This window comes from Lithobates pipiens, unplaced genomic scaffold, assembly GCF_037356315.1.
Source record: "Lithobates pipiens isolate NorthernLeopardFrog02 unplaced genomic scaffold, aLitPip1_a1.2 Scaffold_22, whole genome shotgun sequence".
In the NCBI taxonomy this organism is placed as follows: Eukaryota; Metazoa; Chordata; class Amphibia; order Anura; family Ranidae; genus Lithobates; species Lithobates pipiens.
Genome location: NW_027507784.1, coordinates 120,268,307 through 120,285,763, shown reverse-complemented (window position 1 = coordinate 120,285,763; position 17,457 = coordinate 120,268,307). Strand labels below are relative to the sequence as shown.

The 17,457-nt window shown below is 41.9% G+C and overlaps 1 protein-coding gene across 1 annotated transcript in view; it reads right to left on the bottom strand.

Moving 5' to 3' along the window:
• Positions 1-17,126, bottom strand: part of COL6A1 (collagen type VI alpha 1 chain) — a 76,700-nt gene extending 59,574 nt beyond the window's left edge. Inside the window, exons 1-2 of the mRNA XM_077448158.1 lie at positions 16,846-17,126; positions 5,859-5,988 (exon numbers count right to left, since the gene is read on the bottom strand). Of these exons, the coding sequence (XP_077304284.1) occupies positions 5,859-5,988; positions 16,846-17,020 (305 nt within the window). The 5' untranslated portion in view covers positions 17,021-17,126. The remainder of the gene's footprint in view (positions 1-5,858; positions 5,989-16,845) is intronic.
• Between the last annotated feature and the right edge of the window lie 331 nt (positions 17,127-17,457).

Sequence of the window (17,457 nt, the reverse complement as noted above, 5' to 3'; positions counted from 1 at the left end):
TCCCTGGGATTTGTAGTATTAGTGTACATGGTTGCATAGCAGGAGATTCAAAGAGGACTATACGCCCCATAACTCATTACATTGGCACACAGGTATGAGGTCAATGGCTGTACTTGTTGTGGGTATTGTTAACATCTACATATTGTTTAGATCAGGGGTCTCCAAACTTTCTAAACAAAGGGCAAGTGTATTGTCCTTCATATTTTAGGGGGCCAGATTGTGGCCAGTAGGAATAGAAAAAAAAATTACATAGTGCCTGTGGTGAGTAGGAGTAGAGCCCCATCATTGGTTTTACTGGGAAAAATTGTGCCCCATCATTGGTGTCAGTGGAAAGGATAGTGCCCCATCATTGATGTCAATAGGAGGAATAGTGCCCCATCATTGGTGTCAATGGGAGGAATAGTGGCCCATCATAAGTGTCAGTTGGAGGACTAGTGCCCCATTATTGGTATCAAAGGGAGGAATAGTGCCCCATCATTGGAGTCATTGGGAGAAATGATACCCCATTGTTGGTGCCAGTGGAAGGAATGGTGGGAGTAGGAAGAATTATGCCCCAATGTTGGCGCCAGATAAAGGCAAGCAAAGGGTTACAGTCTGAATACCACTGGTTTGAACTGATAAAATATTGTTTTAGTATTTAATATAGGCTTCTGTCATATTTCATGCTGTCAGTAAAAAATGTGTTCTGTGCTATGTCTGTACATTTTTTCAGCAAAAAAAAAAATATGGAGGAGGTTGGCAGCCTTTACACTGAGGATCATAGAATTCAAATTTTGAGATGACATCAGGTGATTAAAATTCTGCTTTAAAGTTGTAGGGTCAAAGCTCCTTTGGCCCTACTTCTCCTGTAGATCACAGGAGTGCACTTCATTTTGCATTCTTGTGACCTGTATTTAGCTTAGTAGTCACTGAGCCAATCCAGACTCTGGAGAGATCCTGACTTTAATGATGGCATCCACCCAGTAGCGTGACCAGCAGCTGGCTCAGCTTCTCAGCACACCACTAAGGCTGCTTTCACACTAGGGCGGGGGCGGCATCAGCGATAGAGGGCTATTTTTAGCGGCCCTTTACCGTATTTGCGGAGGTATTCGGCCACTAGCGGGGCTCTTTTAACCCCTGCTAGTGGCCAAAAGAGGGTTAAAACCACCCGCTGCAGCAGTGATTTGCCGGCAGTATAGCCACGCTGCCCCATTGATTTCAATGGGCAGGAGCGGTGGCAGAGCAGTATACACACCGCTTGTTCACCGCTACAAAGATGCTGCTAGCAGGGTTTTTTTTAGCGTCCTGTCAGTGTACCGCTCTAGTGTGAAAGCCCTCGGGGCTTTCATATTGGAGACACAGGAGCGGCTCTTTCAAGGCACTTTGCAGGCACTATTTTTAGCTCTCAATCAAAGACTTCTGATGGCTCAGTTCTCAGTCTTCAGTGAGCAGAGAGCTGGTGACTGCTCATTGGAGCACTGAGCCTGCAAAGCATCCCAGTGTGAAAGGGGTCTAAGAGCCAGCCACTCCTACCCCCTCCACAGCCCAGTGCTCCAATGAGCAGTCACCAGCTCTCTGCTCACTGAAGACTGAGAACTGAGCCATCAGAGGTCTTTGATTGTTCTATTCTTAAGGTAGAGATGTCAGGGGACAGATACAGCATCAGATCAATGCTGCATCCGCCCAAGGCTGCTGTTAGACATCACAGGGCCCCATACAGCCTACCTGACAGGGTCCCCCATTCCCAGCCAAAAGTAACAGAGGACATAGATTTATCAGTCTGTTTGTTTGCAGCCTCAGCAGCACAGATTAACGAATAGGAAATGCTCTGAAGCTTCCGGCTCATTCACAAACGGAAGCATAGTAAACACAGTTTACTATGCTTCAGCAGAGAATGGACACGAGTGAGTGGAGCCGATCGCTCTGTGTTCTTTCAGGAAAGAAAGGGACCAGTAAATTACATATTTACTGGCCTCTTCCTTCGCTCTCTATCCTGAAAGATATCCCTTTGTTTCATGCAGTAACTGTTGGCAGGAGATGAGAGAAGAGAAGCTGGAAGTGCTGCTGGGGAAAGGGGTAAACAGTGGACCTAGAGATCAGATGTAAGGGGCATATGTGCTAGGACCACTCCCCCTGCAGTGTAGCCGGATAGAGAAAGAGGAAGAGAAGCTGGCAGCGATGCAGGGGGAGGCAGAAGAGGATCAGTGGCTGCAGTAAGACAGTACAGCTGGCCCTCCTGCTCAGCAGGCGCCTGGGCCCCCATTTTGAACTGATGGTGCCCAGTACAGGTGGGCTGGCTGTACTGCCTTATCAGCGGTCCTGCATCTGCCTGGCTGAGTATGTACAGTATGCTTGCATTTTCAAAACCCACTATCCTCTTTTAATCTTTAGCATAGGTACTAATCATTTTCTGACTAAGCGATTCTTTATATGGCGTGTCTGCTGTAACATAACTTGAGTTTGAGGATTGGGGACTTTGCTCCTCCACTTATACACTGAACACCAGCACAGCACCTGCAAAAAAAATGCCCAAAGCCACCCATTTTGCAAGAGCATTCAATGTCCCCATGGCAAACCACTGTTTGTCTTCCATATTCATGCAGGCTGAAGTGCTATCAAGCAATATTGTAGTCTTATGGCCTGAAGTCACACGTTGGGCAAGATACTGTCATGTATTGAGCAAACTGCACACTGAGTATCCCACTGCCTTGTGCCCTTGGTGAGTGATAAAAGCCGGAACGTGGGCAAAATCATACATTGTCCCTGCCTAGTTTGTTTTATTAACTTTTGGTGCAGAGATTCTAAAAAAATACCTATTCAAGGTCTTGTAATTGTAATAATGAGCTTGGTAACTCAAGGTATACTCTGCGTATAACTCCATGCGTATTTTTATGTAGATTACTGTTTTCGATCATAGTATTATTTGTCTTAAGGTTTTGGCCTGGAAATAATGCATTTTCAAGAGATTCTTCTTGTTTTTCAAAAACATCATATCAAAGAAAAAGGTCAAGTATCCCTTTTGCTGATAAAATATTTCTCCTTGCTTTCCAAAAACAGTCGATTTTTTAATATCCAAATGTATCTGCACCATTTTCATCTAAATGAACTTCTTCTCCCTTGAAGCGTTCAATTGTCTCTAGGACCAATTCAATATGCAACACAGCAAGGAGGAGACCTTTAACCAGTGGTAGCTGATGAAGGTTAGCTAGGCTTTTTAAATAACCGAAAAGGTTTATCAGGACAGAAACATATAACAAGAATGCCCACACATCTTTATACAGGCATACCCCACTTTTAAGTACACAATGGGGTTTCTTTACTAAAGCTGGAAAGTACAAAATCCGACTCTCTTCTGCATAGAAACCAATGAGCTTCTAACCCCAACTTGTTCAATTAAGCTTTGGTAATAAAACCTGGGAGCTCATTGGTTTCTATGCAGAAGTGAGCCTGATTTTGCACGTTTCAGCTTTAGTAAATAAACCCCATTGTGGACTTAAAAGTGGGGTATGCCTGTATTATAGAATATGCTGATATCAAAGAGAAAGTATAACACATTTTCTGCAACATTAATTTTAATCTACTGCGATTCATCAGTCCTTGCATGTGGTATGTAAATTAGTTCCCTTTGTTGAGCTTCTTTTTTTTTCTCCATTTGTTTGACAGGTAATCCTGCCAGTAAAAGACTTCTTGTCTTAGGGTGACAATGCTCACCTACTGTACTGTATCAATGAAGAGAAGTGTTGTAATCCTACTGCTGACTTCTGATCTGGATTACAGAACACCCCCACTCCATATTGCCATAACATTTTGGGCGTGATGTTCTGTACTTCAGAAGGTGAACTGGACAGGACTAAGAACATTGCCTGGGATTTCAATGCAGCAAAGGCATTGGGGTTGATTTACTAAAACTGGAGAGTGCACAACTGAACAAGCCAAAGTTAGAAGCTGATTGGCTAACATGTACCGCTTCACCAGATTTTGTACTCTGCAGCTTTAGTAAATCAACCTTATAGTGTAGGACTGTAAAGAAGGAAGCAGAGTTTGCATACCTAACATGCAAAAAATGGATTTTCCCTTGAAGCTATACAATTACACACTGTACACAAAAACAATACTTTCAAAATGCTCATGTACATTGATAACATTATATATACATCAAGCTGATCTTTTTACATGTACAGCTAAAAACAAAATATTTAAAAGACTGAACACTCCATTTATTGCTAAGAGAGGAGGAAGGCCAAGGTCAGTGTCTAAAGCCGACCAGGAATCGGCTGAGGTTCAAACCATGTATTGGCAGGCTGAATGTACCGAGTTGATTAATTGATTGACTTGGGTACAACCGACCTGCCAGATCTTACATGCAAGTATCGCTAGCGGCTGGTATAGTATAATACAATGATTCGGCAGGAGGGATTCCCTTGTCAACAAGGTCTGTGTTGATGGGGGAATCAAGCAAATTTCAAAAGAAATTTGCACCGTGTATGGGCTGATTATCTCTTTGCAGTTGGAAAACTGTATGATGGTGGGATGTAGGGATGAGCTTGGTGTTCGTCTCGAACGCATGTTTGACTCGAACATCGGCCGCTCGTCTGTTCGGCGAATTCAGAACTTTGTGGACCGTTCACACCAAATTCGTGTGGCACAAACGGCCCACAATGCACTACGCCATTGCAGTGCATTGCTGGCTCATGATTGGCCAAGCATGCACTGTGACCCGGCATGTTTGGCCAATCACAGTGCCGACAGCGAGGAGAGCCATAATTGGCCACAGGCAGGATGCCTGTGGCCAATTATAGCTCAGGGGGTTTAGTACACGCCCCACACTATATAAGGCTGCCAGCACGGAGGCCTTGTGTAGTGTGTTCTGGCGTGCAGGGAAAGTGCTAGATAAGCAGGGACAGTGTGTTCTTTTCTCAGGCATCTTAAAGTTAAACTGGTGTTGTGTGCCTCCAGCACAGTATACACCTGTGTCTACCCTTTATTGCTGTTTTTCTCTAATTAAGGCATCTGCAGGAGTTAGTGGGTGTTGTGTGCCTCCAGCACAATATACACCTGTATCTACCCTTTATTGCTGGTGTTCTTTAATCATCTGCAGGAGTTAAAGTGGGTGCTGTGTGCCTCCAGCACAGTATACACCTGTATCTACCCTTTATTGCTGGTGTTTTCTAATACAGGCATCTGCAGGAGTTAAAGTGGGTGTTGTGTGCCTCCAGCACAGTATACACCTGAAGATACCCCTTATTGCTGGTGTTGTCTGTTACATATCTTGCATATTAGCCTTTAAAATTAGCACTTTTGATTTCAAAAGTACGAGTCGCCCAGGGACCTAAAAGAGTTCTAAATTTCATACGAATTTTAGGTCCGTTCGAAGGTTCTGGTGTGAATCGAACTGGGGGGGGGGGGGGGGGGGTTCGGCTCATCCCTAATGGGATGTACCACAAAAACAAGTGAAATCAAAGAGGGTGATTTCTTTAATGTAAAGGAAAAGTAAAAGCCCCATACATTTTAAAGATAAAACCGAGCATCTTTCAAATTGAGGCAGTAGCCATGAAGATGATGATGACATTGACAATGTCTGGCCTCTTTTTAGCTTTGCTGTAAAGCCAAACCTGATTTTTAAGGGGCCTGCTGTGTTGAAGGGGACCTGTCATAACCAAACACTGAGTCAGCGGTGGAAACAGCTAATCCCTGACTTATCTACAGCATAGTATTCCCAGGCTAGTGAAGCTGCCCTAGAATAATTATATTATGTGTCTCTTGCTTCATGACTGACTCTATTAGATTTCCTTGTAAATAAAACAACTCACTAATAACATTTGGCGGTACAGGATATGTAGTCACAGAGATGTATACCAGATCAGACTTGATGTATTTACCTTGTTGTGAGTTTATCTATGAATCTTTTGGTAAAATCCTTGACTTGAGTCACAAGAGTCTTGAATGGTTTCACACGGAGAGCAACACTTTCAGATGTATCCAAAACAAAGAAGATATCCACTGGACAGTCTAAAAAAGAAAAATGTTCCCATGTTATATGCTTATGGCAATGTACGCAACTGACCATGAACCTTCAAAGAGGATACATATGGCTGTATCTACCATTAGACACTTATAGGCCATATTTACATATTTTGTTTTCTTCACATGGTCACCTCTGGACATTTCTAGCTTGAGTAAGCAAAATAACTACAGGGGGGAGTGTTTGTACATTGGGAGGACTCACTATAGTTAAAAACAATTAATTATCTCACAGTGTGCTATAGAAACTGTCTCCATATTAGGTTATACTTAGGAAGAGCAAGGGATCAGTCAAGAATACCCTTAAAAGATGCAAGAGTTTAACCACTTGCCGCCCGCCCTATAGCAAATAGGCGGCGGCAAAGTGGTTTCATAATCCTGACCGGACGTCATATGACGTGATCAGGATTATGAGCCGCTGCGCGCCTCCGGGGGCGCGCATCGCGGCGATCGTTGTTGCGGGGTGTCAGTCTGACACCCGGCAACTACGATCTCGGTAAAGAGTCTCCAACGGAGACTCTTTACCACGTGATCAGCCGTGTCCAATCACGGCTGATCACAGTGTAAATGGGAAAAGCCGGTGATCGGCTTTTCCTCACTCGCGTCTGTCAGACGCGAGTAGAGGAGAGCCGATCGGCTGCTCCTCTGACAGGGGGGGTCTGTGCTGATCGATTATCAGCACAGCCCCCCCGAGGATGCCCACACTGGACCACCAGGGACGCCACTAGACCACCAGGGATGCCAAGGACAAAGGTATGCCACCCTAGACCACCAGGGATTGCAATCAGTGCCACAATGGATGCCAATCAGTGCCCATAATGGATGCCAATCAGTGCCCACAATGGGCATCACTGATTGGCATGCATTATTGATTGGCACTGATTGGCATCCATTAGTATAATATATTATAATACAATGCCGCCTATCAGTTCCCATCTGTGCCGCCTATCAGTGCCTACCCATGCCCACCTGTGCCGCCTACCCATGCCCACCTGTGCCGCCTACCCATGCCCACCTGTGCCACCTAACCCATGCCCACCTGTGCCACCTATCCATGCCCATCCATGCCAATCCGTGCCAATTTGTGCCACCTATCAGTGCCCATCCGTGTCGCCCATCAGTGCCACCCATCAGTGCCGCCTATCAGTGCCACATATCGGTGCCCATCAATGCCACCTCATCAGTGCCACTTCATTGGTGCCACCTCATCAGTGCCCATCAGTGCCGCCTTATCATTGCCCATCAGTGTAACCCCATCAGTGCCCATCAGTGAAGGAGAAAACTTACTTATTTGCAAAGTTTTGAAACTGAAACAAAAAAAACATTTTTTTTTTCAAAATTTTCGGTATTTTTTTATTTGTCTAGCAAAAAATAAAAATCCCAGAGGTGATCAAATACCACCAAAAGAAAGCTCTATTTGTGGGAAAAAATGATAAAAATTTCATTTGGGTACAGTGTAGCATGACCGCGCAATTGTCATTCAAAGTGCGACAGCGCTGAAAGCTGAAAATTGGTCTGGGCAGGAAGGTGTTTAAGTGCCCGGTATTGAAGTGGTTAACTCCATTGGATGTTTGATGGGAACTGCTTGGTGAAGTAAAGACTGTAATGTTTCCTGTTGCACTTGAGTAAAGAAAAGCAAGAAAATGGAAGACTTGGACTTGACTGTTCTTATTCACTTTGTCTGTGGCCTATACCTGGTGGAGCTAGTATGTACTTGGGGGGGTTGGAACATTTGGGGGATAATTTCCTATACTTAAGACCCCACACTTGTGTAACATAATTGTTTGCGTCATTGCCTCTTATAGTGTGGGTCCATGCTAGCCTGGTGGAGGCCTGATGACTGCTAGCAGTGTCTGAAGCAAAGTACCATATTCTTGCATACAGTTGACATCTCCTATGGGGTTAACCTCCAAGGCGGTATGATTAGTTCTGGTTTTAGGTGCTGAAAGTGGTATAATTATTTTGCATGGAAATTTGGCGTTTTATATTGTAGTCCTGTAATTCTTAGGAATAACTCTCTTAAATCTGTTCAAACCAGGGTCTAGCAGACATCCCAGGTATGATAAAGTTTATAATATAATAAATAATAATTACAATTATTCAATAATATAATCAAATCCAAAAACACAGAAATTTGCTCATTTGCAGAATTGTCGCTGTCATTAGATTTAGTGTTTGATGACAAATTTCCCCACAAATCGCTATTGCTCAATTCTGCAAGTGATTATAATTTATTATCGCTGTTTTCTAGCTGCTCTATAACCACTTTTGACATAAAGGGACACTTTTTGGTTGCTATGGACAATCTCCAAATTCCAGGCAGAAAAAACTGTATTTATAATATAAAAGTGCATGCAGGGCACTGCACAGACCACTAGGGACAAAGGGGGTATGTATTTTTTTTTTATACAGTACTGTAATATATAAGATTACAGTACTGTGTGTGTTTTTACTTTTTTGAATTTGGCGTCGATCTCCGCTCCTGTGCGTCGTAATGTCGCAGGGAACGGAGCTCGGCGGCATTCGGGCACTGTCTGAATCGAGCGGAGGACAGCTCGATCACACAGCGCGGAGGACATCGCTGGATCCAGGGGACAAGGTAAGTAACTCTCCCTGTATCCAGCGATGCGATCCCAAGTCTGGCTCGGGGTTACCATTTATGATACTAAAATTCCAACCAGAGTCAGACTCGGGATTACCGCCAGGGAGATTAATATATATATATTACTTTCATAAAAAGCCCAGTTTCAGACAAAACATTAGTTTAGTTTTGAACAGAGTGAGCTAAGGTTAGAGACTCTTTCAGATTTTTACTGACGTTTGTTTCCCCCTTGCAAAGGTTTACCCTTGCTTTCTGTCTGGACAAGAAGTGCTAAAAATCTTTACAATGGGGACACAGACTGCAACAAATAAAATTCGGTACAAAAGGGAAGATCAAGAACTACTGTCCGATTAATACTAATTAATACAAATTCAAAGTATGACATTTTTTTTACATAGTCACTTTGGTCAAGCTTGGACCAATGTAACTATGCACATACCATACCTGTGGGATCATTCTAGAAGCTGGAAATTACTGCATTAGACACTGATACTCCAGTAATCTTCATTAGCTTCCTAGTCCCATGCTGAGCAGCTGCCCTGCTGTATTGTGAACACTGTCCCACCTCTCCACCTTATCCAAGCAGAGAAAACGTTGCATTCATTGAGAAAATGCTAAACATTCTCTGAATGGTGCCCATGTCAAATGGCTGGCCTCCTGTGTTCATAATGCATTGGTGCAGCCACTCAGCACGGAACCTGGAAGCCAGTCAAGATCACTAGATAGGAATGCCTACTTTAGTGATTTGCAGCTTTTAGAGGGACCCCACAGGTATGGTACTGTATATGCATAGTTACATTGGTCCGAGCTGGACAAGTGAAACTAAGTAAAAAATGCCATACCTGGAATTGTTTAATAAAAACACTGATTCTTTCTCCAACAGTGTTCCTCCAATTAATTTTTTCAGACTCCCTTTATCTTAATGATTTTCATATATCTACAGAATTATACTGATATTCCCTTATATTGGAGCACAGATTACAACAATATATTTTTACTGTAACAGGAAATAGATTATTATTGTTTGCCGTTACAGGAACAGGAAGTGAGGTGAAATCTCTTCAATGGGTTACAGACAACAATAAAAATGTAACAGAAATTTTGGAAGTTGGTCTTTAATGTATTTACATTACAACATTACAGTATTACAAGTTAGGTACTGTCTGGTTGGGTACCAAGCTCTACATAATGGAAACTGGTGTTTGCATATGTTGTACATTGATGGCCAGAAAGCCTGAAACAGCTGTATGCAGTTTGAATTAAATGGCTCTATAATATAAGACTATATTTGCACTATAGCGGTTCTTTGTGTACATCTGGATTATGGGGCATAAAGGAATGATTTACAGTCCAGAAGTAAGAAATATTCCTAACATGTTTAGGACATGTTTAGCAGATAAAAGCTCTAAGAAGACTTTTGTGTGCTAAACATGTATTTGCACAGGCACATACTAGGCCTACATTTATGGAATGGTCGCATAGATCCTGATTTAAAATTGCAAAAAATAAGGAAGATAATAATGGGCTTGTGTGACCATAATATATCTTGTGCAACAAAGCAACATCAAATACTATACTTCTTTATATGAGGTGTAATGGGAATGGTGTAACTAAAAACATATGTAACTATTAGGAAAGGCATTATAAACGTGTCATGTGTATTTGGGAAGTGGGGTGGGGCACAAGTGAAATCTGGCCCTGTTTTCTGTATAAGTCTTATATCTTTTATTTTAGTGACAAATATCACATGATATACCAATGCTTAATTTTCTTCATCTACATTTAGCCCATTTCCTTGCCAATATTCCATAGCGCCCAACTGTTTCTGATTTTGAGGGACTGTGCCTGATTTGGAGCAATGTCCCTCTATCCCTCATTCCTCCTAATTTGTCCCTCATTTTGGTCTGATCTATAAAGTTGTATATAAACTGCACTTTTTATCCATCAAAAAGTGTTTCCCAGTGCTAAACCTTTCCTCTGATTTCTAAATTGCTGCATTTGTAAATCCCAAAAGGCAATATAAAAGAATAGTAGTGGTAAAAAAAGCACTTGTGGATTTAACCAATCATGTTTTTCTGTACAATTCTCCTTTAAGGGGGCATGGCAAGGGGTGTGTCCTATGCTTGCATACTTTTGCTAATTAGGTGTCTCTCATTCGCATCTCAAAAGGTTGGGAGGTATGAATATTGGTGGATATGTTGTTACATATATATTTACATCTGCATTGAATTACATAAGTAGAATTATAGAAACTCTACTGAGATTTACAAATTGCAAAGAGGCTATAAAGGAAAACCAGTTTTACGAGAAATTAGAAATTTAAATCTGAAATTGCTTGTTATTTGACCAGGGTCGTGCTAAGGGAGTATGCCGCCTGAGGAGGCCTCCCCACAACGGACTATGATGGCCACTTCAGGCAGTTACACTGAGCCTGGACTGTTAATACTAGGCCCTGTGTCACTGAAGACCCTCAGCCATTGTGTCTGCCTGTGTGACAAGCGTGGTGGCTGGGCAGGGAGCTCAGTAATGCTTAGAACTGAAGATGGATTGTTCAGTATGGTGACTGCTGCTTCAGTACTGCCCCTAAATGTGCCTCTATGAGTGCCACCTAAGGCGGTTGCATCAATTGGTCTCATTGGTGGCACAGACCTGTGCAGTACCTGGCAAACATGTTGATTCTCTGGTTTCAATACTTTTTGGGACCGTGACATGGAACTTTCAGAGCTTCTCTCCTTATTTTAATGCTTGTTTCAGGTCAGTGACTCAAAAAGTATTCAAGCCAATAGATAAGCATGACTGACACAAGGAAGAAGCAGCAATGGTAGCATCTATAATTATAAGGTAATGCAAATAGTGGTGAATTAATCCAACCTCCAAAACTCAGGACAGGGCATTTGTGAGTGGAAGTTTTGGTGCCAAGGTCAAACTGGAATTTTGCAATAAGCACCAATGCCCCTGCTCTGAATAAGGGCCCGTTCACATATCTGTGGTCTTTCTAATAGCGCTTTATTTCTTACATGAGATACAACTAATTTCTTTGGGAATTGCATTTACATGGAACCGCACCAAAAATAAAGAAAGTGGGATTTTATAAAGCACTATAATAAAATGTGTAGATGTGAACTTTGCTTTTACTGTCACTCTAACTCTTAACCAGTCCCTCCCTAAACTTTAAATCAACACCCATCTCCAAAAATTACCAATTAACCTTATCCCTAACACTAAAACATAACCATCCTAACCAAACACTGAACAAACCCCTGGCAGTTAAAACCTACATTTAGTCAAAATATAAAAAACAAAAATCAGCACAAGGGATATGATTTGCTGCTATTATGCAGTACCCCTTGTGCTGCTGGCTTCTATGAATTAGGGATGCACGAATGCTTGGAAGTTCTCTCTTCTATTCATATGTAGCTCTGGCCTGCAACTGTCCCTACCCACAGGCTGTTGCTAGGAATGTGACAGCCGCTGTCACTGCAGCTTCTCCCCTGCCAGTGAATAGAGTGGCAATGCAGGGAGAGGAGGAGGAAAGAGACAGAGATGGCCAGAGGACATTTTGACATGGTTGAGGTTGCAGCTACAGTGAGCCAGAAGAGAGTGCTTCCCACCGCCCAGGACAGCAAGAGAGCACTGATTGGCCATAGGGTGGCTGGGCAAAGCCCATCCATTGAGTGGGGGAAAGACAGCTGAGAGCCACCTGGAACTATGGGGGATGTAGTCCCCAAAATACAGCCTTTATCAAGCCAAGTATTGGATGGAACAACAAGTCCAAGGATGATGGGGTGTGGCAGAATGAGGAAAAAGAAAGAGAAGCCCGGGGCTCAGGGCAGCCTCACGTGTGAAGTGAGAGGTGATGAAGGAAGAGGGCTGCTTGTTGGCAGGTGCAGTCTACGTTCTATACTGCAGAAAGTAGCAGCATTGCAGAGGGAGAGGAAATCAAGAGGAACATGGTTCTTCTATGGTTTTCTGGGTCACTGGGGGAGCTATCCGACTGGATGCTGGCACCCCATGTGACTCTGGTGGCCATCTTGGGTCAGGCAAAGTCTATTTAAGACCCTGTCTCCCAGACTTGGCATGCATTTCACATGTAGAAAGAGTAGGGACAGATCACCCGTCTGTCAGGTACGATAATTAGCAGCAGTGAGAGCTTCTAGATGAGTAAGGAATAAGCAGGGACACGTCATCTTTCCTGGAAGCCTCCCTGTTTAGGTATGGACTGGCCAGGCCACATTCCCCCCCTTGAGACAGATGCTGTCGATGCACCTGAGATCTACTGTTTTATACCTCACTGCAACATTCTGTGAGAGCGGCCGATCGGGTTGTCTTCATGCCAGGTAGTTGTGTTTTATTGAACATTAAATTCAATACAGGTCTGATACTGCAGCCGGACTCTGAGTGTTTACTACAGTTGGAGATGCTGCCTGTCATAAGAGCTTGCATAAGAAATGGAGAACAGAGAAATCCAGTAGTCCTGAAGAAAGGGACATCACAGAGATCGCCAGTACAGTGCCTGGAGTAGCCAATATTGTTCCAAATACCAGAGAGCGGAAGGAGGGTTAGTAACAGAATGCTTGGTGCATAGCGGCAGGAGACCGCTGGCCTCAACTTCTTTACGCACCTCCTGAAGGACACGGTCCCTCTAACCTGAGATATAGTTTGGGAACTTGCAATGCAGAACTCTGGGCCTTAATGCGTGATACTACACTGGCCAGATTGAGGGGTTTGGAGAGACTCAAAGACATTTTAGCTTCCAGTAATGCCTCTTTAGTTAGGATAACCTAGACTTGGGGTTCAGGAGCAGAGACACTTGGTACTCTCATTGTTTGTGGTGTTCTACAAATTTGTTAATTTTCGTTAATTTCTGTGGCTGTTCTGTTATTGTTGCATTGTTTTGAGTATTTTCCATAAAAAAACCTCCTTCTTCATCCTTGGTGTGTCAGAGGGTGTGGCATTGCCAGAAGGAACGTTTTCATTCAGGATCAGGGGACCCATATATTAGTGGCTCATTTGGGGGTAAATGCTATACAAAGATACTGTTTCATTTATAGAATCTGTAGTAAAACATTCATTAATGGAGGCGCTAAACAGAAAGGGCAGGAATAGTCAGGCACTCTTGATAGCTCTCTCTGCTCTATTAGGCCCTGCTACACCAGAAGATTAGAAAAAGAAGTATGGGTTTATAAAAACATAAATAAACATCCATGCTCACCTCAATGCTACAGCATCAGTGTGATGCTACAGCTGTCCCACGCTCTAAGAGCAAGAACTGAGCAATCAAATGACCGCTGATCTCTCAGTTCTAGGTCTGTTCTAAGTAGTGAGCATGAACTGTCAGTGTCTCTCTGGTGCTCATTTGAGCACCGAGCTGGAGAGGGGGTTAGGTACAGCTGGCTCCAGTGCAGCAACAGCCCACTATCAGCTGGCTCTGGGTCACAGGAGAACAAAAGTAAATGTACTCCTGTGACCCATATAAAAAGTATAGTCAAAAAAGCTTTGGCCAGACTTCTCTTTTAACCCTATTTTTCCTATTAACATAGACCTAAAGAAGAGAGAGCATTAAGATGACATCATCAGTATGCTGCTGCATTACTATCCAATCACAGGCTTGGGCAGGCCCATGGCCAAGCTGTGATGCATTAAAGCGTAACTTCAGTCAGTTTTTCATCTTTCTATATATTAAATCTTCTGCCCTTGTTGTTTTAACTTTGGGTAGAAAAACTTTTTTTTCTGCCAGTAAGTACTTTATACAGCCCACTTCCTGTTTCCTGTCTGTAAAAAAGCCTAGGCTTATGACATCATGCACAGATCTCGCTCTCGTGAAAGTTTGCCAGGAAGGGAGGGGGGATGAGTTCTAAGAGAGCCAATGAGAGCTGCAGAGCTGGAGGTGTGCCTCTGTGTGTCTTTGTAAATACAGGAAGTGAACAGGCAGCTGCTTCAGCTGCCCACTGGTAAAATGGATGCAGCCAGACTGAATGGAGGGAGATTTCTGCAGCATATTTGGCAAGTACAGAATCACAGTATATATAAAATAATATGCAAAGTGGTTGGAGGGAAGCTTCAGAATGGAAAATAAGTTTTTATTATAAATTATGTGAGCAGTTCCTCTTTAACTAAATTGGAGAAAAGTGAAGTTGAGGACCTGAATGTGCTCTTTGGCAGGAGTAAATGAAACCCCGGGGCTGACGAAAATGATAAGTCCACTCACAGGATGAATCCTAATATTCAGGAATGATTGTTTTGGGGTATTGGACTTTAATAAATGAATGGCTTTTGTATCAAATAAACAGTGAAGGTAAAAAGCTATTTGTCTGGAAAAAAAAACATTATGAAACTAAACACAATGATATACAATACATATTTTCTCTGTACTTCAAGTTATATACTCTCGTTATTGCTGTGTGTGTGTCATCTAGGTGAATGTCTCTTACTTCCTGTCTCAAGTGACACCCTGTGTGACAGGGTATGACAGGGTGTCACTGCAATTGGACAAGGGGAGACATCTTTCCAATGGAACAGCAATATAAACTTTCTATTCTTATCCGAAACAAGAAGTTGATCCAAGAAAACACAAAATGTGGAACTGTGACATTGCAAGACACTGGAATTGGGAGCATTGCATATAACATTTCAAAACGCATTGCCTTCTTCAATAGGATAGAGGGTAACATACAACTTTCAGCAATCCACAGCAAAACAGAAGTAAGCTATCTATTGATGAACTGTCCTTAGTTATAATAAATCGGATTGGCCTACTAATATTAACTGATAACCCGATGGGAATAGAAATGTGGCCCTGCAGATCAACGAACTGCAAATCTCAGCATACTCAGCCTGACAGAACTTCTCAGAAAGTGGAGGCTGAGATTATATGATTTTATTTTATTTTATTAGATTTCAATTTTTTCTTCTGATTACAAATCATATTATGAATATTTATTATATATTACATATATAGTATATTTAATTGTTTATTAAATATAATTGTATATTATTAATATATTATTAATATTAATTGTATATTACATATAATATTAAATGCAGATGTAACCATACATCATGCATCCAACTGATAAGACAAAACACCTATTAAACATACAAGAGAAACGTACAAAAAAAAATAGGCTGATGTCAAATGCTTCCTATTGCAACAATAAGAACATCCAGTTAAATGCTACATTATTATTGATTACAGTTTATACAGTTCATTGTCAAAACATAAACCAGTTACTGGATTGCTGATGTTAACAATAGTACATTTTGTCAAATCAATATAAACATCAGGAATAGCAGAATTTTTGACTGCTGCAAAATACCAACCTCTAATTACAAAAAATTGCCACAAAAATTACTTTTTTTTATTGATATATAAATATAACTATATAAAAATAATATAATATAATAATATATGAAATTGTATTTAATGTAATAATGTGCTTTATTGTGATAGAAATATTTATCATTGCATAAAATAATATAATATAATATAATAATAATAATAATATAATAATATAATATTATTAAATATATATATTTATATATAAATAATGAGTTATATGTAAAGCTCCACCTACTACATCATACAGAAAAAATATTTGAACACCACTTGTATGGCTCCTCCCACTGTCCCGGCAAAGCCCATTTTCCTGTTGCCCCTCCCACTACCACATTTCTAGTCTGATCGGTAATCCGTCGTATTACGGAGGTAGGTGTATTGCATGATAAACCTATCAATAAAATGTCATACTGCTCTGTGCTTGTGATTTCTGGGTAGAAAGTTACAATATTGCTCTCAACAAAGGTTTGATTGCAGTGAAATTCTTCTATTAAGTTTTTTTTTATTATTATTATTTTTTATTTAAAGCAATAAAAGTAAACCTAAAAATATTAAAGTTATTTAAACCAGATAACCAATTTTCAAATGTGAGATCAGGATAGAAGTGTAACCTTGCCTAGTGGGTACTGGTAAATAATTATATTATAATGGTTATTATACTACTAATGGTTAGTGGCTAAAGGCTGCATCTGCTGTAGAACTACAAGGTACAGCATGCACTGAAGCCTGGGACCTGTAGAAAAGCAAAGATGGAATAAAAACTCCTCGTACGCCTGTCCTGGCAGTAAGCAAGTAAGGCAGGATCATTAGGTGATCCCCAGCCTGGAGATACAATCTGTTCTATGAAAAAAGTTACTTTCAGATGAGTTCTGTTAAAGTGACAGCATTGTCCTTTCCCTGTTATTACCTTGGTAAGATGAAGTCTTCTCAGGTTCTGGGAATATGATTTCGGTATCAGATCCAGTGCCGGGTTCTGGGGGGACTTTGATGGGCCCTTGCCCCTGCTGTTGCGCTGTGCCACCCCCTAGAAGAAGAAAGAGGTGCAGCAGGGTGAGCGGGAGGTCTCCCCGCGCCATCTTCATACTTCTCCCCTGTATCCCAGGCAGGAGGGGAGGCAAGGTTTCAGTGAGTGCCTAAGAAGCGAATGCTGAGCTAGAAGGGAGAGAGAACTCACAGACAAGTTCCAGGGAGGGGGGAGTGCTGCTGATTCTGATGAAGGGGAGTGCTGGGATGAAAAGGGTGGAGTGACACAAATGGAGGGGGTGATGTTAGTGGAAAGGAGGGCTTTCCTACGAAGTTCTGTTCCTATGTCCCTGATTCTGACAAAGAAGTTTTAAGGCCAAAATTTAAGGAGAGGAAAAAGAACTCTAGAAGTTTACGATTTTACGAACGATTGAACGATTGACAATGATGATGCAGTCCTCATATATCACGTGTCCTGCAAAAAAAGGGGAATTTATCACAACTGGAGCAGCTGTGCATAGGAACCAATCAGCTTGTTCTGTCATAGCGGTATAAA